This window comes from Mixophyes fleayi, chromosome 2 (genome assembly GCF_038048845.1).
Source record: "Mixophyes fleayi isolate aMixFle1 chromosome 2, aMixFle1.hap1, whole genome shotgun sequence".
Lineage (NCBI taxonomy): Eukaryota > Metazoa > Chordata > Amphibia > Anura > Limnodynastidae > Mixophyes > Mixophyes fleayi.
The window spans coordinates 266,499,265-266,526,652 of NC_134403.1; the positions used below are offsets into that span (position 1 = coordinate 266,499,265).

At 38.7% G+C, this 27,388-nt stretch overlaps 1 protein-coding gene across 1 annotated transcript in view; it reads left to right on the plus strand.

Moving 5' to 3' along the window:
• The window catches only part of SRGAP2 (SLIT-ROBO Rho GTPase activating protein 2), an 85,392-nt gene that overhangs the window by 23,412 nt on the left and 34,592 nt on the right, over positions 1-27,388 (plus strand). The window contains exons 3-4 of the mRNA XM_075196155.1: positions 18,459-18,651; positions 25,742-25,904. Of these exons, the coding sequence (XP_075052256.1) occupies positions 18,459-18,651; positions 25,742-25,904 (356 nt within the window). The remainder of the gene's footprint in view (positions 1-18,458; positions 18,652-25,741; positions 25,905-27,388) is intronic.

A 27,388-nucleotide genomic window follows, 5' to 3' on the forward strand; every position in this document is an offset into this window, starting at 1 on the left:
ATATGTATTTAGTGATCTGTAGATTGAGGTTTGTTCAAAAGTACAAATTGAAGTTGGCTGGAGCAACGTGAAAGGACCCTGGTAGGGGCTATGTCTAACGAGTTCTCCAGAAGGGGCCTTATACAGGGATTAAGAAAAGGGTTTTATATCTTTAAAATGTTGGCGATGATGAGCCTGGAAACACCCACTGTTTCCCACAGGAGTTGGAGTCCTAGCCCTAGGGGAAGAGGGTGTTTTCTGAGATGCTACCCAAGGTTTAAGTAGGAGGAAATTATATTGTGTGATAACATAACTATATTCAACATTTTTAGGGGATTTTTCATATTGACACTAAGATGGGACCAAGGACCTGGGGGAGGGGCATCCATAATACTGCAATTGGGTTTCTCCAGAAAAATCCACATTGAGGGCAGCTGTAGATTGTAGAGCTGATAGTTGTGATAAACCTATGGAGGTGCATAATAAGAGATGTAATTCAAGGGCATTTATGTGCCCAGATATATGCTACAATTTTCCTCATGGAAGGGCGGATCTTGGAATGTGAACTGTGTCCTAGGCAAAGCACATTCATTCTGGAAGAAGCTATATTTGTAACGGATAAATCTGTTGTGGACACATTGCGGCACCGTGCGAATAATTGATATCCGCTCTCAAAGGCATATTCAATTGTCCGCAGTTTTCGCAGCGGAAAAACTATTACCGGTATTGCGATAATAGTAAGCCGGATTTCAGCTCGCAGCTCCCTGAGCCGCGAGCTGAAATCCAGCGAGAAAAGTACTGTAATACCGGTATTTAAGCTCACTATTACCGTAATGACGGTAATAGTGCGCAGGACGCGTTAATTTTGTCTGGAACGCCAACAATTGAATATGCCCCAAAGCGACATGTATTGTGAAGGTAAGGGAGTCCGTTTAGGGGCCTTGTGATGCAAAGTAATAGGACATCTGCAAATAGGCAAATCCTGTGTGCAGTACCTTTACCTCTATCTCTGAAACTTCTGTTAAGTTCTCAGATGAGGGCTGCTAAGGGTTCAGCAGTGAGAATAAATAGTACTGGGGAGAGAGGCCAATCCTGACATAACCCTTTTTAATGACCATTGTGCTATCCTCAGGGGTGTCCAGAGAGAATGGGGGTGGGCAGGCTCAAAGTATCGGGGCCTGAGCCTGCCAGGGGGAGCTTCCAGCCTGGTATGGCCACACCCCTTCTGCAGTATGGGAGGTGTCCAAAGAAGATGCTGTATCGTGGTAAAATCCCTTTGGCAGCCATGGTTTTTCTTCATGATAATCACACATCTTTCTGGTGAAGCAAATGGAACGCCTTAAGATGTTACAACTTTTTATTGACATATTTTTTTATTTTGTATTTTTTTTTTAACCTTGGTTAAACTAATATAAAAGAATAAATAATAAAATAATATAAAACTGATTTAAAAGTAATTGTTATCCTTGGTTCCCATCATTAGACTACAGGGATACTCCTGCAGACCTGGTTTTTCTATGCATATCACAGGCATTAGAGAATATATAAGGCATTCACACCACAAGTAGTAATAATCTTTCTTTAAACATTAACTAGTGAAGTTTGATTGTGTGCATTTAATCAAGAGACAGTAGTGGTCATTTACAAACACTGAAAATGCAGGCCTGCAAAGCAAATGTTGTTTTTCTACAAATTTTGTGCAGTTGCATTCTCTCATGAGTTATCACATGCTTCGTGCATCAAGATAGCAACTGATGGTTACTTCTGAATGAAGGAGATTGGTGAATAAGAGACGTTCTTTTCAGCTAGTCACAGCAATATAGATGCTTCTACACCCTAATTTACAAATGATGTTTCATGTTGTGGAAATTTTTTATAAACTTTAGAGGATGGAGACACTATGGCTGAGGCAGATTTTGATGTACGCTATTTTGTGTAGCATATTTTATGTGAAGTCATACTGCACAACTCCAGATAGTGGGTGTATATGGAGGAAAGGGGTGTTCTAACGTAGGCCGGGGACAGTAATGGCGTGTATATGCAAATGTGGGGCATGCAGACCTGCAGAAACATGCATAGATGCCTGGTAGGACGCATATCTTTTGCACCTGCTACAAAGCAGGTGCAAATAAAGGCTGATGATGAAAACCAGGTCCATATGTTGCTGATGTGGAGGTGGACGCATCTGAAGATGTAAACAGCTCTGCATATGCTGTTTGTCTGTGCTCTCTTTTTTAATACAGTAATGCACACCCATTTTGCCAACAACTCCGCATCAGCCCCACTGTCTTTAAAAAGGTGTTTCCAGTTTAACTGTTATCCCAAGAGCTTTTTTTTGCCCCACACAAAGACTATTCCATGCCCGCTGAAGTGGCAGCGATCCGTTGTCTTCTAGGGATTGCAGAAACCGATATGTGGGTAAGTCAGTGAAAATATTGTGGACAGTTCACATTTGATTGCAGTACATTTAGGACCTCTGTAATATACATGTGCATTACACGTGTATGCATATTTCCATATATAGTTTTTAGCATATTTCTGACTAGGCCAAGTACAATAAGGGCGTGTTCACATAATGGGGGCACAATTAGAAGTGCATATGTTGAGATGCGTCCGACATATGTACATAAATATGCATTTTTTTTTTTCCCCTGTATACATTCCGAGCACGTTTCCAACTCTAAAACACCTCCTTTTAGAGTTTATTGAGATACGGTATTAATAATGATAAAAATATTGCTGTGTGTTCATTTTGTAGACCCCAATTATACTCAAGTGCTTAAATAAAATGTTATTTTGGTCTTGAAAGTTTACCTAGAATGTGAAGACCCTATGCAGAACCTATGTAGGTTCACAATGTAATTATGTCCAGGGGCCCTGAAAGGCTATAACTATTTCACTTCTGAATTAGAATATTTAAAATTCCAGGACAGCTGCCTTAAGCGACACATGTCCTGTGTAAGAACTCTTTCCACTAAAGGTTTGTGAAGGGAACTAGCAATACATTCACAGTTTAAATTAGTGCATGCTGTGTGCATGTTTCATTATTAGTTTTGTAGAATAAAAAAAGCACTTTTTTTTTTACATGTAGTATACTTTTAGCATAGAGATTAAGCCTCTTTATGCATTGCTTGATGTGCTGTTTCCCCAGAGGTGAAAACACAGAGCTCAATTAGATTAAAGGAGCAAGCCCTTTATCATGATTTTACATTCTGTAAGTGTCATTATTGCTACTACTGGTAAAGGAATAAACCTTTAGTATCGGAGGCACACAATACCATACTTGCCAACTCTCCCGGGAGAGATGGCCATTCTGACGCATCTTTCCCCCTTCCTAGTGAAGCTGGCAGAATGGGTGCCTCAATGACGCAATTTGATTGACTGCGCCCTCCCACCATGCCCCCTATCCGGCATCTCCCGGAGGGTCCCAGCTAAAAGTAGGCGATTATGCACAATACACATTTACCTTTCCCCCCCCCCCCCCCAACCCCTTCCCTCACTCCCATGCACACACAGTATACAGAATAATCCACAATAATTAATTGCTCTTTCAGTGGCTGACTAATGTACAGTGAAGCCCCGTTTTGGTTTTTCATTCCACTGTGATAAGAACAATGAGATAATTATTATCACAGTAGAACAGAAAGACATACAGGGCTCCTACACCACATACATTCATCTCTCTTTGTGCCTTTAACAAGAGCTGTTGGATTTGTTATTCACTGTAGTAACTCAATATGTATCTCTTGCTCTCTGTTTGGTTGCATCTCTCTTATGCAAACCTGATCTGTATTTTTTTTTTTTTTTTTAACCTGACTGCTGAATGCCCAGATTTGTGTCCAGTTTGTCTACATAGGATAGACCAGTCATCTGACGGTCAGGCCAAACATGAGCTACACTAATTTGAGGCCCAGTTGATGTAGCCACCCAGTAACTGCTCAATGTATGGCTCCGGTTCATAACCAGACTGGCTTTTCAACCATACTCGATCAAAATCTGATTGGTCCAGATAAAAGTTTCATCCGGATTGCTGGCTGTTTTGGGCCCAAACCCAGAGCGATATCTGGGCAATTTAATAAAGGACGGCTAAACTGTCCAAAATAATGACTGTGTGTGGTCCTATTTCCACTGCTGCCCTCTTTCTGTTTCATCACTCTAACATTTTCTTTTGCTTGCTTACTTACTTCCTGTTTTGATCACTTGCTTTCTATCCTCTTTTTGCCTTCTCGGAGTGGCAGCAGATGGTGATGGAAAGTGACCATGTGCCAGACACAGCAATGCCCACACCCCACTTGTGTCTCCTTTTCTAATCCATTCCCTACCGCTGTCATACAGCTCGGCACGAGCTGCAGCAGTATCCTCCAAATGTGCCCCCCCACCCCTTTCCTCTCTCTCTGCCATCTGTAAGGAAATGACACTTGGAAATAACATTTTGCGTGCTACTCTTTGAAATCATGTTTGAGGAAATGGACCATATGATACAGACATGCACAAAAAAAAAAACTAAATCTTTGCTTTCATAACTATTCAATGATAATAAATTGTGCTACAAACTGACAATTCTACTGTTAACACATAACTGATGTCTGACTATTGTTGATGAAATAATTTTAATGATTAACTATTATAAGTTTTGAGGTCTGAATACTTGGCTGGTGGCCTACAAACAACAGAGGCAGTAATTTTTGGGCACATCTCAAGGAACTGGTGACATTGATGAGGCAGTTTGGCTGCTGGTGAGAAGCTTGCATCAGGTGGCACAATTCTTGTGTTATTAAGAAAGGAGGGGAGGTCATGCTTCTATATTTTATTGCAAAAGCAATTATTTTTTTTAACTGTTATCTCTCTGCCATCTGGGCTAACCCCACAGGCTTCTTATACACAGATGCAGGAGGAAGTATATAGTTGACATGTCACACCCTGACCTTACGCTTGTGCAGTACAATCATTGATTGACTACTGGGCCATCACTCAAATTCTATGCTCTGGTTTGGCCTTGAGTGGTGGTGTTGGTCAGTGTGGGATGCAATTAGCAGGGCTGCCAAGAAAAATTACAGGACCCACTAGAGAAACTTTTTTGGGGGCCTTTCATAGCCTCTGAGGGGACTGGGATACACCTAGTTGGTGACCCCTCCATCTTCCCGCTCAGTGCCCCTGGCGAGTAGTGTGCACCCTGCATCAGTGTTTAATATTTCAGTGACTGTTCCAGATACTGGGGAGGGAGGAGTTATGCCAGAGTCTGCAGGAAAAGTTAATAAAAGAATTGAAGAGGGGTCATAGTATTAGGATGGGGAGAGGAGGATCTCAGGTGACAAGCAAAGTAAAAATGCCGCTATGCACAGGGCCTCCGAGAGGAATTTCGGGCCCCGGTACAGTAATTTTTTGGGGGCCCCTACCATAGCCACTGAGCGGGGCGTGTCCACACCAGGTTAGTTGCTTCTCCCACTGCACAGTCAGACCTGGACACCCTGCCATTGCATATCTGTATTTCATATGTGTCCGGTATTATATGGTTAAGCTGATAACCCTAGCATGAGGTGCACTTTGATGAAGACTTGTTACCCTACTATAAACTATTCTCCTGTCTTTCCATCAAACTAAAAGTAACATAGTTGATGATGAGGTTGAAAAAAGACACCAGCCCATCAAGTTCAATCTATTTTGAATCCCTTGCGATCCCTCACTTATATTTGAAATTGATCCAGATTAAACAATCGCCAATCTGTTTGAATCGAGAAAAATCCCTCCACACCCAATATTGCAGTCCTATTTTTTTTTCCCTGTATCCACTACTATCCTTCATTTTAATTAACGGTTGTATCCCTGGATACACTTTTCTGCTAAAAATTTCTTAAACATATCTATTGAATCTGCAATCACAATCTTCCCTGGCAGTGAATTCCATATCTTGACTGTCCTTACTGTAAAGAACCTTTGCTGGTTGTGAAACTTCCTATCCTCTAACCTTAGGGGGTGACCGCGTGTCCTGTGTATAATCCTTGGGGTAAAAAGTTCCCATGAACTTTCTCTGTATTGACCCTTAATGTATTTGTACATAGTAATCATATCTCCTCTTGGACTCCTCTTTTCTAAACTGGCTAACCTATTCTCATAACTTAATGACTCCATACCCTTTATCAATTTTGTCGCTCTTCTCTGAACCCTTTCTAGTTTTAAAATATCTTTGTTATAGAGTGGGGCCCAAAACAGTACTCCATATTCAAGATGAGGTCTTACCAACAATTTATTTAGTGGCAAAATTACACTGTCTTCCCTTGCATCTATACCCCTATTTATGCATGCAAATACTTTATTTGCCCTTGCAGCTGCTGCTTGACATTGAGCACTATTGCTAAGTCTACTGTCTACAAGCACTCCCAAAGCTTTTTCCATTCTAGATTCCCCTAAATTAATCCTATTTAATTTATAGATTGCATACTTGTTTTTGATCTCTAAATGCTATTATTAAACATAAACAATAACTCTGTCATTTATTTTATTTTCACATTACTAGAATATCTTCTGAATTTCTCCTCCCTTTCATGTGCATACTAAAGTCACTTGCATACCTCCCAACATTGCTCTTTTGTTCAAATTGGGACAAATGGGCGTGGTCACGTCACTTAGGTGACCTCTGGAGATAACAATGTGTTCCAGGGTTTATTTGCCAAGGATGAATAATCTATACAATCATTTTTTATTTTTATTATTATTATTATTATTATTATTATTATTATTATTATTATTATTATTATTATACATTGTAAAAAAAGATTTGTTGAATGTGGCAAGAATTCCCAAATCCATTTTGATTCAATGATGTAAGAAATTAAAATGCCAAAGGGGTGAATACTTTTTGTATGTTTTGTTTGTTTTTTGTTTTGTCTTTTAATGTGTATTAATTTCCTTAGTGTTGTGTTAAAATGTATAAATAGGCCTAAAGCTGAAAGTAATGTACATTATTCCAGTGTCAAAGTAATTAAAACATCTGCTGCAAAGATGGAGAAATAAAAGCTTGAGGGCTAATAAAAATCCTGAGTTAATTCCTTGACCCTCACTGCTCCAACATTATGCTACATTGCTTTTATAATTGTGCTTTAAATGTTCTGTATTTTGGAACACTTAAATGTGTATATATACATAGAAAAATAACATTATGGAGTCTACTCTACAATCAGGTAATTTCAGCGTAATTTGTATGTCTTATCAAGCATTGTTAATAACCTTAGCAAGCATTATTTTAAGGGGTAAATTTACTAATTTACTAAACTTCTTTTACATTTATATTCAATTATTTTCCATTTGACTGTATCTTGCATTATGACTATTATGAACAATGTCCTTACTTGTGTCCTGAAAGGCCTGTTTTCCCACATCACTGTTGACAGGACACCGTTTATCGTGTATAATTTATTTTACATTCTGATATGGTTATTTTTGCTCATTGTAATGCAAAAACAAATTATGACATAAAAGGTGTACAATGCGTGAAGACTTTCCCATGTTTCCCATTCCAGTACCATTTATGTTAACCCATTATCTGTTAGAGTCTCACAGAGAGGTTAATGAGACAAGCCTTTTTTCAGTGGATGCAGTGAAATCAATTTGTATAGTAAGCAGTGCTCTGGCTAATTGTTTTATGGGTCGTTTCCTGCTGAAGAGTCTCTAGGGACACCCAGGGAATCCTCCCTTCTGGAACAAAGTCCCAGGGTAGTGGAGAAGAGGTCGCTCCTGTCGCCTCGGAGTAAGCCAATGCCTAGGAGACCAAGGACAGAGATGCACAGGGCAGGCGGTAGTGTCCATCACGTACAATACGCATCACTTGATTTACATTTACCCATCTTGCATCGTTTGCATTTGTGTCTCTGGTTTAGATGCTCTCCAGTGACCAATAAAAAAGCAATTATTGTGAAAACATAAGTTACCATTAGTAAATGGTAGAGAACAGCTTTTGTGTCATACGCCTGGGCATCCTGATGCTATAAATGCCTAATTAAAATGTATAGGACATTCATCATCATTATCATCATTTATTTATATAGCGCCACTAATTCTGCAGCGCTGTACAGAGAACTCATTCACATCAGTCCCTGCCCCATTGGAGCTTACAGTCTAAATTCCCTAATATAGACACACACTCACACACAGACAGAGACTAGGGTCAATTTTTGATAGCAACCAATTAACCCACCAGTATGTTTTTCGGTTTACTTTTGGGAGTGTGGGAGGAAACCGAAGCACCCGGAGGAAACCCACGCAAACACAGGGAGAACATACAAACTCCACACAGATAAGGCCATGGTCGGGAATCGAACTCATGACCCCAGTGCTGTGAGGCAGAAGTGCTAATCACTAGGCCACTGTGCTGCCCATAAGAAGTATTGTATTGTATAGTATGAGACCCCAGCCCCATCTAGCTTTTAAATAATTCATATATATTTTGGCTTTGTCCAATTTATTTATAAGCATGTTGGATTTGTTTCATGTTAGATTTTTTTGGGGGGGAATTGGAATGAGCTCTTTAGAATAAAATTTAAATGTATGTATGTATTTATTGCATCCGATTGGGAACTGATATTATGTGGCTTTATAAATACACAATAAAATGGTCACCCTTAAAATAATCCCTTCCTTGTAATTTGCTACATATTCTCCACAATACATATTTTGCCGTTCTCCATTCATGGTGGTAGTAGAATTTGTAAGGCATGACATCAGAGGGTTAAACCTAGAAGAGTATATGTGTGCAGAAAACACTTTTTTTTTTTTATGAGGAGTGGGGCAGATTTAGCTATTTCATCATCAGTGATTATATAGCACCACTAATTCAGTAGCACAGTACAGAGAACTCACTCACAACAGTTTGATATATTTTATAGTTTTTTTTGATAAAATATTGTAAAATGGTAATCATCTCCCTTTCTTTGTATATGCAAATTGTGGACTGGATGATGCCTTTTAAATGAAACTTTCACTGCTAGGTCCCAAAATAATAGAGGGAGTATTGACATTGGCACATTATAATAATATTAAAATATACATGTAGAGACTGGTACTCACAAGACTCAGTGAATGCAAAAATCGCTTTGTATAGAACTGTTGTACGCACTGAAAACCTAGTATTACATTCTAATGCTGTATTTATTTAATGTTGGCATTCCTTTTGAAAATATTCTCCTAGTGATCTAGTCCAGAAGCTTTCAACCTCATTTGACAGCTCTTACCTCAGTTTTATATCTTGTGAATATATTTATGCCGCAGAATTAATTTATGTCAGAATAAAATAACAAGCCTTTGTCACTACTGCAAACTGTCTTGCTAATTGGTATTTTTTGTTTTCTACATTTTAACGTTATGGGGGGGAGGGTTTTGTTGTTTTTTATTTATTAATAATAATAATAATAATATATGCACCTTAAAAATGGCACCTTGACATGTTGCTAGTTTATATCACTTACAAATATTTTTCAATGAGTAACCATGCTGTTTTCAAACATGCTTAATTTCCTTTCTCTCCTAATTGAAAACCGGTTGTCAAGCACAGGCATATGGCAAGTGAACTCCACTGTGTTGAAGGCTTTGAAGATTAAAATTTGACAGTAACCAAGCTAAGCCTAAGAAACTCTGACTGATCATGTCAACTTGTGTGTATGTGTATATATGTGTGTGTGTGTGTGTGTATATATATATATATACACACACACACACACACACACACACACACACACACACACACACACACACACACACACACACACACACACATCACGATATAAAAGAATGTGTGTGCGTCTTACATACTTTCACATTGCCAGCTCTAATGAGTTGGGTTCTCCCACCTTCTCTTTCAGCTTATGTTCCTTTAATGTTACCATCATTTTTTATTTGTTCCTCTTCTTGTGAAGTGTTGTGTAATATGTTGGTGCTAGATAAATTTAGTACAGTGGGTAATGTTGTGGTTATGGGAGATTCTTGTATTAGGTCAGTGATGGGAAGTGGAACAGATTTTCACAGAAACTGTCAGAGCAGCAAATATGATTGTTTAGGAGAAATTTTTCTTTATATTTTACATGTCCTGGTGTTTGGAAACGTATTTATCAAGGTCTAAGACAGCGGATTTGTTTCGTTTTACTTTCGTCTTTCTAATGAAGAAAATTCCCCTTCCCTCTCGCGCTCCTTTTTATATCAATTTTTCAAGGGTTGAAAAATGTTTTTATGGGTGGAATTGTATTTGTTCAGTTGATATACAGCATTTACCTGCACCCTGTCATAACCGTGTTTAATGGGTACCCCAATGGTTAGAACTGTCCTGTGTTTGAGATCTTCTCTCCTGCTTGTGAAATTTTAATTTGATTTAGTGGGAAGTTAACATAGGGGGTTTCAATAACCTACTATTAGGTGTGTGTTTGTGTTTGTTTTTAAAATCCACTGGTAGGAGATGGGTTCTCTGGGGTTGGAACAATGCAGACATTGTGGGACCCACCACAGAAGTAAAATACTACACTTTATAGATTTAATCACATGGTTTTATTTGAAGAGCACCACAATGATAGACAACACTGGACAGTAGGAACTTTATACAGATTTCAGATGAATCCCTTTTAGACTGTATGATGCAGTAAGGCATATTATAAAGAAGATTTAAACGTGATGTGGCACATATGACCCTGCAAAATTTGATTATAGGATGTAAAATATTGACTTGTTGGATAGCTAATAAATTAGCCATTACTGTTGAGAATTCAAACTGTAAAACAAAAGTGAACACTGTTTAAATGTGACTTATTGATCCATAAAATGTTAAAAATGCAGTTTAAGAGCGAAAAATATCTGGCATTAAAGACCAGATATATAATAATTTCATAATCCAATTTTTGTGGCAACTTTATAAAATAGAAGCAGTGTTTTTATGTTTTTCTCTCTATTTTGATACATTATTCTGGATTTTATGACTACTTAATTACTATTGCTATGTATTTGTGTTATTTATGTGTCATTTTATATGTAAATGCTTCTTGTCTAGGAGTTAAAATGCAAAGAGGAAATGGCTCTTGTGTGTGAGCCAGTGGAAAAGGGAACAGGTCTGCCGCTTGGTAATTACAGGCTGTGCTGAGCTGCCATGTCTGTGTTAATGTGGATTGTGAAATTAGAGCAGAAAGTGATGTGTGAACTTCTTTTGTCTAACATTAGATAGGACAGCTTAGTGAAGTGAGTGAAAGGTATGTGGCCCTCATTTTAAGAGAGGTGTATCATATGTTGTCATCCAATCATGTCTGGGGAACAGTTTTCTGGTGTTTTTATTTGCATAAGGAGGAATAAACGGCCGCTGGTTTTCAGACAATATCCCTGGTTACTTCTGATGTGTATTTATTGTGGTCTATAATGTCTCTGCTCTTTGTTTATAATCACGTGAGAGCCGTACTTACCAGTGATGTCTCTTTATTACATTGTAAAATACAGTGGATTTATTTTTGTTTATTCAAAATGGAGAGGCATTAGTCCTCGGGAGTTAGTGTGTCTCCAATGCTATTAGAAGGTAGAGAGAGAATCCTGTACTAAGTAGCTGTGTAAGGCAACTGGATGCAAACGTTTTGGTCCTGATGTGAACATATGAACGGTAGTAGTTCTCTTGGGCGTATATTTATGCAGATTGTACAGTGTTCTTTGTATGATATCTGGAATTCCCAGCGCTTCCTTATTTTTGAAACGAATGGGGACTTCTTTTTTTTTTTCATTTTTGTTTTATCTGATGTCAAAATAGAAACTGAATCATTGAGCTCTGATTTGACAAGATGAACATGAGATCTACAGCTATCTTCTTGGTCTACAACACAAGGAAGAAAGGTAGATTAATGCACAAGTGTTTTCATGGTAGCACACAATGCCACTGTTAGGCGAGTGTTCTTATTTGGAATACTGAGATATGGGGGAGGGGGGGGTACTCCTGCTTGGTGCCATCATTGTAATTACCTCAGGGCTCACATTTACGAGATCTGCACATTGCCAGTAATCCCAGTACATGTGCTGTCTTCTACTGTAATTGTCATTTTTTTTAGTTATTTTCTATAGTTGAGGCTACAAACTGATGTCTTTCGTGTAATTGCCATGCGGTGGAGGCAAGAGTTTGTGAGCTGGGCCAATAGTCTTCTGTCTCACGGTAGTCGCACACACTTTACCCACCACAATTGTTATTCCACGATCATCTGTATCCATTGTTACCCACTCCTCTTAGATGAGCTCATCTGGGCAGAGATCTTTACCTTCTGTTTTATATCGCAGTAAATCATTTTTGTGTGTCACGATCCTCTCAATGTACAGCACTGTATACTATTTGGCACTTTTATAAAGAAAGGATAATAATTCAAATTTCCATGAAAAATGTCAGATTCATTAGCAGCCAGTCATAAATATTAACCAGACCACACGATTTATTGGCTATAGTACTGCACTGTGTGCTTTCCAAGGGATGTCTTGCAGCAAAATGAATTTATTTTGAAAATTAAATAGACTTGTAGATCTCCACTCATTGGGGCAGATTCAGTTAGCCGCGGCTGCGCGTTTTCACCGTTTATACGGTAAAAAGTACTGCTCACTTTTGCTCGCTCCTCTATTGGGTGTGAGCAGAAGTAAGTGGTACTTTTACAAAAAAAAATCTGTGCGTAGTGTCTCGCAGCCTGGACGCTACGTGCCCCTTTTTACTATTGAATCTGCCCTAAAAGATTTCTCAGGAATGGCATGTAAGCATTATTTATTATTATTATTATTATTATTATTATTATTATTATCATTTATTTGTTGGGCGCCACAAGGATTCCGCAGCGCCGTACATAGTACAAACAGTAGACTATACAGGGTTAAACAGTACAGAACGATAAACACAAAGTACCAATGCTTCAGTAACTCCAGCCATAAGGACAGACGTATGGAGTAAGGACAGAGCAAAAAAATAAGTATGGAGACACGAGGGAAGAGGGGCCCTCTTATATTATATTCTGGTATCTGATCATTTGGTCACTGAGTGGCTTTTTCTGTCGAAGGGAAAGTGCATAATAATGATGTTACAATTTATCATTCATAACAAAAATACTACTATTGCCACTAAAAATAATATGGGTTATATGTGCAAAATATCTTTTTTTTGTTATGTTTTACTGGCATTTGATAAGTGATTAATAACTGCATTTAAACAAATAAAAGGCTTAAATAATCCAATATAATCATTTACCAGTGTACTTTCCTTTTCTTTTTTTTAAGTTAATTAATATTAGCATCTGTGTAGAGAATTACATAGATTATCGAAGGAAAAAATTCATGTGCTTTTTATAATGTATAATTAAATTGTAATGTAATGAAGGCTTTGTGAAAACAGCGCTTATTAGTAACCGTAAAAGATTTTTAAAACGTAAGGATGTTACAAGAATTCTAAAAAGAATAATATGTGTTCTGAAAATGAAAGCCTACGCAGAAGCATCTAACACAATGGGCTATATTTAATAGCTAGGATGTAAGAAAACAAATCTATTTCTTCTGCTCATTACGCACCTACAAATTTTGTACTACTCTCTCACGCTGGTTTTGCGTTTTAACATACTCTGACTTTTTTATTTATTTTGTATTTGTGTGTTTTTTGGGTTGGTTTTTTTTTTTCAGACCTTACAAAAAGTATCTATTATGTGGGAGAAGAAGTTCATTATAAAGAGATTTTAAATCTATCTGAAAAATACCCAAATTATTTTCTGTCACTCAACTGCAGGTGACCAATTGCCTCTCAGCAATTGCCGATTTTGCAGCAGCTTATTTTCTATGGGATGTTAACCGCAAGCAAATTTTAATCATTGTGTAGCACAATTATTGCTTGTGACCACCCAGTGTCGCAATTTAATTGTGCTGCATTAACTTCAAGTGATTAGTTGCGTCCATGGATGATAATAGGACAAACTCTTGCCAGAAGAAAACCCACCTGGATTCATTGTACTTTTCCTAAATTTCTTTTACAGTTTTATCAACCAATCCGATTCTAGCTATCATTTATTTAGTATATTCTACAAAATGACAGCTAGAATTTGATTGGTTGCTATAGGAAACACCTCCACTTTTCAAACCTGCAGTTTAGTAAATATACCCCCTAGTATTTGAATACAAGAAGCTGATTTACTTTTGTAAAAAACGGGCAACAAAGACCTTATTTCTAAAGAGAGCCTATAATAGGAACAACTAAAGGTAGTAGTTATTTTGCAGGATAATGTCAGATTACATTGATTTAAGTTTGGTATGAAGAATGCCTAGGGCTTGCGGGCCAGGCTTCTATTGGACTGCCTCATTAGTTACACTGCTGTAATAGAACTTGTAACACAAGTAATTCTCCCTTCACCCCCCAAGAACTGCACATATAGCAGGTCTGCTTGGTTACCTGCCCCAATGTTCGGCTATTTTGAAGTGTCTCAATAGAAAAGAGAAGTTTAGAGGAAGAGTATATTATAGTAGACCCTAAATCTCTGTTAGGCCCTTACCCACTTGTGTTAACTTTGTGAGTTTTACTAGAGTTTTTTTAGTACTATTAAAAAGCATGTAAACAAGTCTGAAAATAATACAATTTCCTTACAATGCCACTATACCCACTGATGGTTTGACTAGTGTTTTGGGTGGGTGGCATTTTTCCAAAACTATCTTTCCCACAAAATGCTTCTACTACAGTGACCTTAAGTGACCTTAAACCGCTAGTAAAAACCCATATTCATTTGACACGCATTTTTACTCGCATTTTGTTTACAAGATCTGAATGTGAACGAAAAACAATGCCTTTGTTTAGATCCAGGGGTAGGTTACACTATTTTATACATTGATAAAAATATTCTCCTTTTCTAGGAAAATATTTTTTTTTATTAATTTATTCACTCACTGGTGACAAACTTTTCTGTCTTAGTTAGCTGAAACCGTTCTGCTGTTTTGTTTATCATACAGGAAGTGTTTATCATTGTGTTAAATACTCTAATCCCAAGCGCCTCTTGACAAAGTGCCAACCCAGATAAAAACATAATCGTCTTCCTTAACAAAAGTGATTTTAAATATACAATAACACCATCGGAACTGCAAATATCGTGTACTCCTAAACATAAACATCAAGGTATTTTATGCAGGGTATTTTATTATGATTTAACAAGAGATTGTTTTAATCGATGCAAAAGGTTGTTGCTGTTGGTCTAAATGTATCAGTGTTGTTATGAACACTGTTTGGCCTTAGCAAGAACTCGGCACAGAAACAACGCCTTCTCTGTATTCTCTCAGCCATCACCTCCTTCCCGGTATCCCACATCATGGAGTTTCCTGTTAGATTGTGTGTTTAGCTTGTAATTCTAGCTCTTGCGTATCTGGTCACTCTTCATAACACTTAGATATGATTATAATCCTGGGCTTACTGTGAATTTTGTTACCCCTGTTTGGCATTTGTATAAGGCAGTCTGAGATCTTGGACATCGGCCAACACCAGTGTGCATATATTTGCTTTGATAGCACATACTCTTACCATGCATGTCTTGCATGTATATCTAACCTTTTTTGTATTGATTCAAAATATATTCTAAATGCACTGCATGATTGGAATAACATTGTGCCCTCTTTACTCTGTATTGATACTACCTGGATGGTCCTTTGAGTCATTGACAGCTGTAGATTTTTGCTCTAATGTTTGGGAGTTGGTGAGGTTGCAGTGGTAAATTGTAGGACATAACTTTGTGTGCTATATCGGTTATATTGTGTTCTCTTCCTGAGGAGGGCAAAAGTCTTGTAGGTTACAGAAATGCATACTGCAGTCATTTTACTATTCATTTGGAGCATGAGATATTTTAGAAGTATAATAAAAGGTTATTCATGCTCAGGAGGCCTTTGAAATTCTTCTACAATTTCTGTTTTTTTTCCCCCTGTGCATGCACCCCCCCTTAATCGTACAGTACGTACTGTTTCTGGTCATAGGGAACAAGACGGCATCATCTCTTCAGACAGCAGCCCTGGGCATGCGTGTCAGCGCAGGGAAGAGGGATGCAGTTTCAAGGAGATCTCTTCTCTTGCCTTTGAAGTTTGGGCACAGGTTTTTACTTGCTGAATGGCATAGGGTACTATTTCCTGCCACTAAAGGTCCTTCCTTGACGTTGTGTGTCACCATGATAAAGTGCTGATGTTGGTGCAGATTTATGGGCAAACCTGTATCTGAAAGGAGTTGTTTTGCTGTAAATGATACATATATATATATATATATGTGTGTGTGTGTATACGTGTTTTTGGGTAGTTACAGTGAAAGTGGATTACCTGTACCTACTTATCAAAATTTATTCATTTAATTGCATGACTTTTTAATGTCTATAAGCATGAAGCATCACTTGTCATGTTTTATTTAGAATGCATCTTGTAGTGGCTCAGAATATCTTAATAACTATCTATGATTATATAAGTGGCTGTGTATTTTTATAACTTCATTCATACACCGTCAATATCTTTATTCTGTCACTGTGTTACACACAAATACATATACAGTGAATTCTAATACAACAGTAGCAGATAAATGACTGTTAGTTGGAGTGGAAATAAGGTTTTTTGCGGTTGGGGTTTATAATTCTAATAAAGTTTTCCGTAATGTCATTTACTTCCTGAGCAGATTAGGAGTTAAAGTCTGTGCCCTGCCTTTTGAGGGCACATGGGATGACTGTCTGTTGCCCGGGGTCTTGTGGGATGTCAGGAATCCAGTCATTGTGGGCTCAGCGCAGCTGAACAAAGCAGTATTGAGCCCCACTCTGCTCTGCTGCATTGAAATCTGAGTGGGTCAGGAAATTCCTGACATTGCTGTGGGAACAGTCTTGGACCCACTGCTACTGCTGCAGTAAGTGTGGCGGAGTCATCTCTAACGCATCCCACCAAAAAAAAATAGAAAATGTCTTTATCACCAAAGGTTTCCACCCAGTGTGTAAGTCAAATCACTACCATTGTCTTATTTTGGCTGAATTATTGGACTAGTAGAATATCATATGGTGAAAACCATTAACTGACAAATCAGTTTAGACTTGAGTGTGATAAGTGAGGGTTTGATATAGATAGAATTCAAAGCTTTATTCTCAACCATTTACTTTACTAAAGGCTAACTAATGCAATTGAGTTGTATGTATTGTCTCACACTCTTCTCCCTGTTTTTTTGTTTGTTTTTGTCCACTTGCCACCATTTGATCCTGTTTTCAGTTTTTTTTTTCTGTGTTTTATATCTCGGCTTATGAGTCCTTTTAATCATTATTACACAAATATTACTCCCCCCCCCCCCCACTCTCTTTGTGGTGTCACCTTGGTGGCACAACTTGCTCCCTGCACTGTATTGGTACACATCATCTCTTGTGAGAGGTGGGGGGGGGGGCAGTTGTAGTTAAGAGATGACAGCCTTGGGCATAATAAGGCTTGTGGAGCACAGGTTTAGCACTGCATAAAATAAGTTTTTCTCCTACTTCAGAGTATAGGATACAGTACGATCAGTAGCTGACCACTAATACCATGCTTCTTCAAGAGCCGTTATACCGATATATTAAATGCCATCAAAACAAACAGATTAAAATGTAAGCTCTAGAGTATTGCTATGCAGCGATTGTTATGTGTTTGAGTAGAAGCTTACAGGGATAATAGTTTTGTATTTTTGCCTAGTGTGCCAAAGTACCATCAAAATATTACCATTAAATGTTTTTTTGTCAGGTAGATGTCTGGTTGCTGACTAAATCAACAGTAACTTTAACTGACTGAATTTTCATTTTTTGCCCAGTATCTGATCCCATTAAGTCAATGTCTTAAAGATGTGTCATATGGCTTAAGTAATGCAATCTGGGGAAAATACACTATTAGCTTTTTAACAGAACTGTCAGGGTAACACTGCATAATGTATTTTACATTGAAGTATAACTCCACCCATGGGATGTTCAATAAGTTAATTATTAATAGTGAATATTCCTTAACTAGGGTCCGACATTCCTCCTGATCTGGCACGTCTTTATATAGCTGTACAAATCCAATCACACTCTCCTCGATCCTGCTGTGGTGGATCTTTTTTTTCAAATTATCAGCGGTGTTGTCATTGCCCCTCCTTGTGAATATCCCTCTGACATGAATGGGAAGTTCTAGGAGGATGGGCTTTGACAACAATGCTGTCTTGTATCATACGAGCAGCAGAAGAAGCGAGATGAGTACTGTAGGACATGTGCAGACAACAGGGGAGGAATGTCCGACTTCAGGTAAGTAATAATGAACTGAATTTCCAGTATCAGGTGGAGTTCTCTATTTAATGCTTGTATGTATTAAAGTTCACATTTTCCAGTTTGGTGGTTTTTCAAGCATTTGTCGAACAAACCCCTTATGTGATATATAGGCAGTTTGTGATATACTATTGAATTACTGTACTAAGTTTATTCAGTCTGACATGTTCACTTTAAAAAAATAAAAACATTTTTTTTTTTTAGAGATCCGAGCCCAGTTGTTGGAGCAGCTGAAATGTCTGGATCAGCAATGCGATTTGCGCACCCAGCTTCTTCAGGACTTGCAGGACTTTTTCCGTAAGAAAGCTGAGATCGAGATGGATTACTCGCGGAATCTGGAGAAACTCACTGAGCGGTTTCTTTCTAAAACCCGAGGAGCCAAAGACCAGCAGTTCAAGTAAGATCAAATATTAAGGCAAAGGGGCTCAATCATTCATTTGTTAAAACAACTTTCACAGCAAAATGACTCCAGACAGAATAAACTGTACAGCCATGGGAAACTGAATGTTCTTACTGTTAATGCAGTTCTGTTGTCTTTGTAATACTCCTTTTGTAGTCTGAAGTAGAATTCAGAATAAGAACTTTATATTGAGAATGACATCCAACATATAGAGCATACTCGCCAACTCTCCCGGAATGTCCGGGAGACTCCCGCATTTTGCAAGAGTTTTGCGGACTCCCGGGAGAGTGTGGCATTCTCCCGTATCTGCCCACTTCACTAGGAAGTGCCCACTTCCTAGTGAAGTGGGCAGAATTAGGTTCCAAACGCGGCGATTCTCGGTGAATCGCAGCGTTTGGCCCTGCCCCCCGCTGTCAAATGACGCGTTTGCATCCTTTCATCACGGGGGCAGGTCCAAAATGACGTGCATTTTGGAGCCCCGCCCCCCATCGCGCCCACCTCCCCCGGCAGGCTCCCGGAAACCAACTTTCTCAAGATGATAAGTATTATATAGAGTGGTAGCCATGCATTATAATAACAGATAGTGAAAGGGGCATCCCTATTGCAAGTGGTACTGGGCAATTGGCCACAAATAAGATGGGGAGGGATGAATAATACTAAGTTGAACACTTGCCCACAAAAACATGCGGATGGTTCCAGAACCACTGCCAGAGTTCTTGTGGAGATTGGAACCAACTCTCCATTGCACTTAAAAATTATTTATTGCAATACCAACAGCATAAACAAAGTAGACACAGCATTTCAGACCAAACAGGGTCCTTTTTTTCAAGTTGTCATTATGGCATCGGAGGCATTTCAAGGTGCATCCATGTCTGCATCAGTTGTTTATATGTTTTCATCTGGTATACTTACACCAGGATACACTTACCCCTAGCCAGGTCATAAGCACAAAGAACGTTTTTTAACATTTATTTTGATAGCGAGAAACTCATAAGCTAATAGGTTTGATTTAAATAAAAAGGAAAACCTCTATAGTACAGCAAGTATAATCTTCCATCTTGTGTACAAATTAAAGTAGCAAAATAATAAATTAAAAAATATATCCACAAAATCATATAATATAGGCACAAGCAATGAAGAAAGCAGCTAGCCAGAAGCTGACATAATCAGTGTGTATTTGCATCTGCCCTCAGTCACCCACAAGTGATATTGCTTACTGATAGGCGCATATGCATCTCCATTTACTGCAATTACATGAGCAGCACTCCCTGCACTTGGTCTCCCTCCCTCATTCCGCCTCTCCAAGCATAGCGACATACCTTCCAACATGCAAGTCCCTGGCAGCAGGTCAGGAGGTGTGGCCACATCTCCATGGGGCATGGCCATGCCCCCACAGGACTGCCTAAAGCTGTAAAGTGCTAGGCTGCTCATTAGATATCATCCCTCCCCAACACTCCTACCCGCAGTACTGTCCCGCTGAAATAGGGACAGTTGTGAGGTATGTAACAAAGCGCAAGTCCAAACCTGCATATTGGTGCACACAGTGGAGAGTGCTATACAGATTTGCGTATTTATGCAAAGCAAACGCAGGTATGCCCAACTTAACATGAGCTCCAAAGTGTTTGTTGAGAGGAAGGTAAGCCACAGGACATAAGCTTTTAACGATACATATGTAGTAACTAATACTGTCCATGCAAATCAGGGACATCTGGCAACTATGTATTGTTATGTAATACAATATCGTGCATTAATATACTACAAAATCATTTTTTATCTTGTATTATTTCCAAAATGTTACATGTCAGTTCCCTATATTGGTCCTTTTAACAAATTGCAAGCATTGCCTCATGTGTGCTGTCCTACACACTCCATTAGTAACTTGACAAAGCTTGGTGTCACTATTTCACTTACATATGGGGATTACTTAATTTAAGCAAAATGACAAATCTGAATTTTTTTCCCTTTAATGAAACACAGGCCATACACTTGGAGGGGCAGTGAGATTTGTTCTGTAAGTCAGGTATCTGGCATACGTCTCTTCCTGACGATTCTAGTAAACAGCAGATGTTCTGTGCAGAGCATGATGGAATTCCTTAAATTCCAGTTGTAGCAGTGAGAGCCAGGGGACCAGGCAGTTAGTTTTCAATGGAAAAAAAAATGTGCTCCAGAAAAGTGGGACAGGGTTGTCATGGATTAAGGAAATGTTGTGGCCAGATTTGTTTTGTGTGTGTTGTATTGCCAATCTTGTTCAGAGCTTTCTAAGACTGTTACCAGTGGTGTGCATTTAGTCTTCGTATAAGAAAGTGAAGACGTCTCTCATTGTGAGCCATTCTGTTGCCAGTACAGAGAGAAAAGTTTGTTTTTCCCCCTCCACAGCAGTTTCCCCAGCTGTTTGTTTTCTGTTTTTTATTTACCAATTGCACAATAGCATTTCTCTTGTTTTATGTTGTTTATATTTATTTATGCTATTCTAGAACGGTGTCCAGTGATTCAGTGATTGGACTGTGTTTTGTTGCTAGAAATCTTTAACTTTGAACGGGCAAGTTCCTAAGATCTTGGGTCTCGATTACACTTTGAGCCGCAGAATTGGTGAGCATAGTATTAAGTGAGTGTTTCAGTGCGAGCAATACAAAACATCTGTGTTTTTTATGGACTCTGCACAAGTCATGTCACAGGGGTGACAAACAACATGTGAGCTGCTATATAGATGCACTGTTCCCTACTTAAGGTGAAATGGACTATTGTCAGGGCACCTTCTTATTACCATTATCTGTTTTCCGCTTGTCTGTAGTCCCTAGCTTAGGGATAGAGCAACCTACCTAGCAGCTTTATTTAGAGACTGTAATTTTAACTTATTGGGAAGAAAAACTACACAAATGATGAGATTTTTTTTTTTCCGCCCAGCGTGTCCATATATTTGGAGACAGCAGTTGTTTAGTGATAGCGTCCGCTTAACCAGGTGGACAGGATGTTCCTGTAGAGATCAGAAGGTGACGCTCAGAGGATAGAGATGTGCAGGGAAGAAAGAGAGAGTGTTGTAAAATCAGGTTCTTTTTAATGTTTTTGATGCACAGTGACGGAACTACCATGGGTGCAGTCACTAGGGGCCCCGGTGGTGAGGGGGGCCCGGCAATTTTGTCTAGATTAGCCAAAGATGGATATATAGTGTTTTAAAGTGTGTGTAAGGGCTTCCAATTGACTTCCTGGATGTATTTGAAACCAAAAAAGGGGGAAGAATGTATAGCTTGTGAAAACCAGAATAAGCTTTATGAGGAATCCTCAACAGATTTGATGATCTCAAGATGACTTGGTCTTTTGCAGAAAGAATTTATGGAAATAGAGATAGTGCATCTGTTTTTGCAAGACAAAAATCAAAAGTGTTTAATATCTTTTAGAAACCAAAAGCCAGGTTGGTTGAACGGACACAGTTGTTTTACAAAAATGTACATTTATTGTCATATATTGGGTAAATATGAAACTATATTAAATACAAATTCACACATTATTGTTACAAAAAGCAGTTCTAATCACGTAAAATATGCAAAAAAAACAAACTGTGAGGTACCAATAGTTGTAAGTCCTGGCCATGAATCTGCCCCAAACCATGAGAATTTGTGAACAAATATGTATATAAAAAAACCTGTAAGTTTAGTATGTGTACTGTCTTCCCAGCTGACATGTAAATAAATTTTCCACAATAATGCTGTTTACCCACTGGCATTGCGTTAAGTACACCATGTCAAATGTGTAACATGGCGTGGTAACAAGCGCTTACAATTGTGATCACAGAGGTTAATGGAGAACACAGAGTATGTAGCATTTAAAAAACAGTGCAGCAACACAGACACTTCTGACAACAAGCGCAAATACTAGCGGGTGTGGGATGGAGTCATTGGACCCAGTGGGTTTCATTTCCAGACATGTTTACACGTATTTACAAGGAGGAAAAAAATACTAGTAAAAGCATGACTTTTGACCCCATTTTGTAGCACCCATAGACTCGTGTTTAATCACTGAAAACTCATGATTCCAATAGGCAGTAAAGTTTCTTGTTGAAATATCATGTGCACAAAAAAGTTTCACCTCCCAGTGCAGGGGCAAATGCAGGATTTGAGGAGGGGGGTTTCTACAGCACACCACCAGTAAGCATGACCAGCATGCATGTGGGCGTGGCTATAATTTTAGACCGTGCTACGTAGCTCTCCAACTCTTCCAATTACCCTTTAAATACACGAGCAGTGTGAAGTGAGACATACCTCCCAACTGTCCCTGTAGTTGGGACAAAGTCCTGACTGAGTGGGTCAGTCCTCAAAGTCAAGACAGTTGGCAGACTGTCCCGCTCTCTTCTACCTGTTCTTCCCGCTTTCAATACTTGTTGCTGCCGTTTGGGTCCTAAGCGCAGTTGTGCTTCTCTGGATCCTGGAATGTTGGTTCCCTGTTTGGAAATAGAATAGGTACATGACATATAGAAATATCAGCAATGAGTGAACACAGTAGGCCTCCCTGCCTTCATGCAGTCCGACATTAAATCAAAACAATTCATGTTTTTTTTATCAGTGCCCCTTTCCTGTAACCAGCCCGACTGTAAAATAATTTTATTCACCTTTTAAAAAAAAAAAGACCCATTTCCCCAAACAACCCCAACATTAAATTAATAGTAATCACATGTATTAAATAAACCAGTTTCCTACCATACATTAAATAACTTGCATTGACTTTTAAGAAATGGCAATCCTTTTTCCAAAACTCTGCCACACATTTAATTAATAGTGCCCAAACCACCCCAACATTAAATTAATCATCTCACCCTACATTGATAAGTCTGCACCAACCCCACTATTACATTAAATTTCCCCACTATCACCCCACAAACAAAATAACACCCTTTAATTAGCCACTATCTATCTCACACGCTACATTACCACAAGCGCCTTGTGCCCTCACACACATAATACTGCCACAAGCCCCCGTGTCAACAAACACACACACACACACACACACACACACACACACTTACCTTGCTCTCTGCTGCATCACTCCGCGCTGCTCAGACAAGAAGTGAAATGAGCACTTCCTGTCTGAGGCCAATCAGCAACAGGCAGCCTCACGATTGACTGCCTGTTGCTGCCACTGACCACTAATGATGTTTTAATTAACTTTCTTTTTCCCCACTCCTTCCCCGCTCGTGGGTGCCAGGAGTGGGGGAGAGGTGGGGAAAAAGAAAGTTAATTAAAACATAAAGCACACCAGGCAGGGCAGGGGTTTCCAGAGAAAAGGAAATGTTCTACGTTTATATGTGTTTGTGTCCGTGTCATAGGGAACATAGATTGTATTCTCCATCGTGGTAGCGACAAATGTGGATGATTAAATATTCTCTGTAAAGCGCCAATATGTAGACGCTGTATAAAAAAAACTATTCATAAATAAACTGTTCTTAAATGTGTGCCTTCCCAAAGTTGCAGAATGCCTTCCATCTAATAGAATGACGGTTTCCATTTTTAGAATCTACTGCAGGATTCTGCTTGGCCTGTTGAGCTTGAGGTCACAGTGCTGCGATTTATTCTTAAGGAACTATTAGGCCAGAAACTCTGAATTTCCAATGATGTTTCTTAAATACCCATCCATAAGCTTTTACTGTCCGTCCTAATCTGCATCCTACAAATGACCTTAAATCTATTTTCAAATGCCAGAATAAATCCCAAGCAGTTTAATTCACGCTTTCCTTGGGTTGGGGGTAGGAGAATATCACAGTCCAATAATAACATGAGTCCATTTAATCCTCCGCCCACCAAAGTGCTTAGTGTGAACTTTGCCAGAGGTTAAGTTTAACCCTTCCCAGATGACAGCTCGTAGACTGTGGTTTTAAAGTAAATCCATTTTTTTAAATATAAAAAAATGAAGTAAATTGTAAGATTTATTTTGCTTGTTTATGAAAAGTCCTCCTTCCTTAGGGCTTATGGCTCGGACACAAGAGCATTTTCTCGAGCTGCCTGCCAAACAGAAAACTGTTGGTAAAATAGTGCAACAATATAGCTCTATTGAATTCTATGCAATGCCCCCAACAGTAATATACATGGGTCAAAGGTTGCAGTAAGAAAGCGATAGCTCCTACATGCCACGTGTATATGGAGAGCATAGGCTGCGTGGTATAGAAATTGATGGTTAGTTACGCTGCTGTATTTCACAGTTTTGTTTTTTACTTGAGGGAATACCTTTCTGCTACCCCTGTCATTCTGGAAATGCAGACTGCTTCATCCCTCTCTTTTTCCATTTATTGGATGCATGTATTCAGGTTAACTAAATGTAATAAAAATGAAAAGCTAAACAACAATGTACTGGGTTGAGCTGTCTACTTACAGACAGACCTGACTGCTGGCGAGCCTTAAAACTAAAGAGTAGGTTTCTTATGCTGGGAGAGATGACCCGTAACGTAATTAGCATCACTCCAATGTACTGCAGTTTAAGACCTACCAAAAAAGAGGCTTGAAATAAGATTTATCGTAATACTAAACCTGGTAATCTTACAAAGCATTCTCTCTATAATTATTAATTAGCATTATTGTTAATTTATAGGGTGTCACATAAATATTGTGCCACCATACAATGGGAAGTAATACTCCTATAGCAAAGATTACATAAGAAAAAACAAGCAAAGCGAAGGACACACTGGGAGCATAATGGTATTAAACAGCATAAAAGCTGGTTACATAAAAGCAACATACAGTGCATAAAACGTAAAAGGCGAGTTGAATAATAGGTTACATAGGAGACAAAGGAGGTATAACATCAATTTGTTGTGACTTATGTAGTTGTATATAGTGCTACATAATGTATTTTAGTTTATATGCCAAGGTACATTAATCTAAATACAGGAAAATGTCTTCATTATATATTCAGTTAGCCATATAGAAAACAGCTACTAACAACATTCACATTCTGTATGTAGATGTTCCAATACCTTGACATAACTTGAGATGTTTCATATACATTTGCTGTGTCGCTACAAACTATTTTTCTCTGTTACCCACCATTTTCTGCAACAGTATATAATAACTACAACGATCTGTCTGATTTCTATTGTATGCAGGAAAGATCAGAATGTCCTTTCTCCTGTGAGTTGCTGGAACCTGGTTCTCGCGCAGGTGAAGAGGGAGAGCCGTGATCATGCAACGTTAAGTGACATCTACTTGAACAACATCATCCCTCGCTTTGGCCAAGTCAGTGAGGACTCTGGGCGTCTCTTTAAGAAGGTGACATTCCATTCCAAAACCTAGCACGTATTGATTATTCAAATGTCATGTATAATTAAAAAGGTCTTATTTAGATATATACGAGAGCATATAAAAAGTTCCCTTTCCATGGATGTCTCCTATTTGTTTCACATGCAAGCTTAAGAAGTAATTAAAAATGTGTTTTTAAGGTGGTATTTAATTAGATTAAATGTACTCTAAACTGGGACATTACCATTTATGTGATTTGTGGATCTTTCTTTGCTAATCAAAATAAGATCACCACCACCTGCCATTCTCATCTAAGAAATGTTTAAAAACATTGTAACCTGCACCAATCAGATACTTGCTCTTATTGTATGGCTTGAACTAGACAGATAAAACCTATTTGCTGATTGGTTGCTGTGGTTGAGAAGCTATGGTCTATATTAAGGCCTTGTTTATGAACATTGCAATAGGTGTAAAATTTGTATTCAGTTTGTTGCATGTGTATACCTTTGGGTACACATGACACTAACATCGGGTACATCTCTCCATTACACCTTACAAATAAGGAGTACTTTGCTCCCTCCCTGCTCACTCCTGAATGAATATCACTGGTTGATGACTGTTCTGGTTCCTGTCCCTAACTGGGCTCCAATTGGCTGTCAGAGTTCAGTGCAGGACAAGAATTGCACTCAACCAATAAGCTGATAGCTGCAGGGAGCAATAACCAGCAGGAAGAAATGGTGCGCTTGGAAATCGGAGGGGCAAAATGAACCAACAAAAGTCTGCAAGTACCTGTATCATGCAGAACCAGATCTGCTGCCATGTAAACTCTATGTTTCTTATATTAGACGACCCATATATGGCGTCATATATGGGTCTGCATATTAGACTTGGCACAACACATACCTCTGCAAAAAGCCAGTTGTTGTCAGCGCTTATCCTTAACACTGCATATCTGTGTGTACCTAGCAAAATGTAAACATGAGGTATTGGTTCATATTTTTATCAGCATTTAAGACTGCATCCCAACGTCATGGGCACCTCATTATATGCAGGCCTACACTTGCCTATATGCAAATACCATTAAACTGCAGTTCAAATCGGATGCACTCACCTCCCAGGTATAGGGGCTTACATCTAGCAAGGGCTGGCTTGTAAGCCACATGCAAATGAGCCTTAAATAGGCTTGATGGACAGCTGCTAGGACTATAAGGCAATATTTTGAGACAAAACCAGAAAAGAAATAAGCCTGCACTCGGTATATCCATGTTATATATGGTACCAGCTGCATGGCAATATAAATGCCCATAAATGTGTACAAAACAAAAAGACATTTGTTGTCCATGCTTATTCTTAACACTGCATATCTGTGTGTGTATAACAAAATTAAAACATGAGGTATTAGTTCACATACCTCTGCATATTAGATTCGGCAACAGATATGGCCAAATTATGTATACTTGGAAGCAGACATTGCTTAACTTTGAGCAGATATGGTTTTGGCAGCAATTCTATTT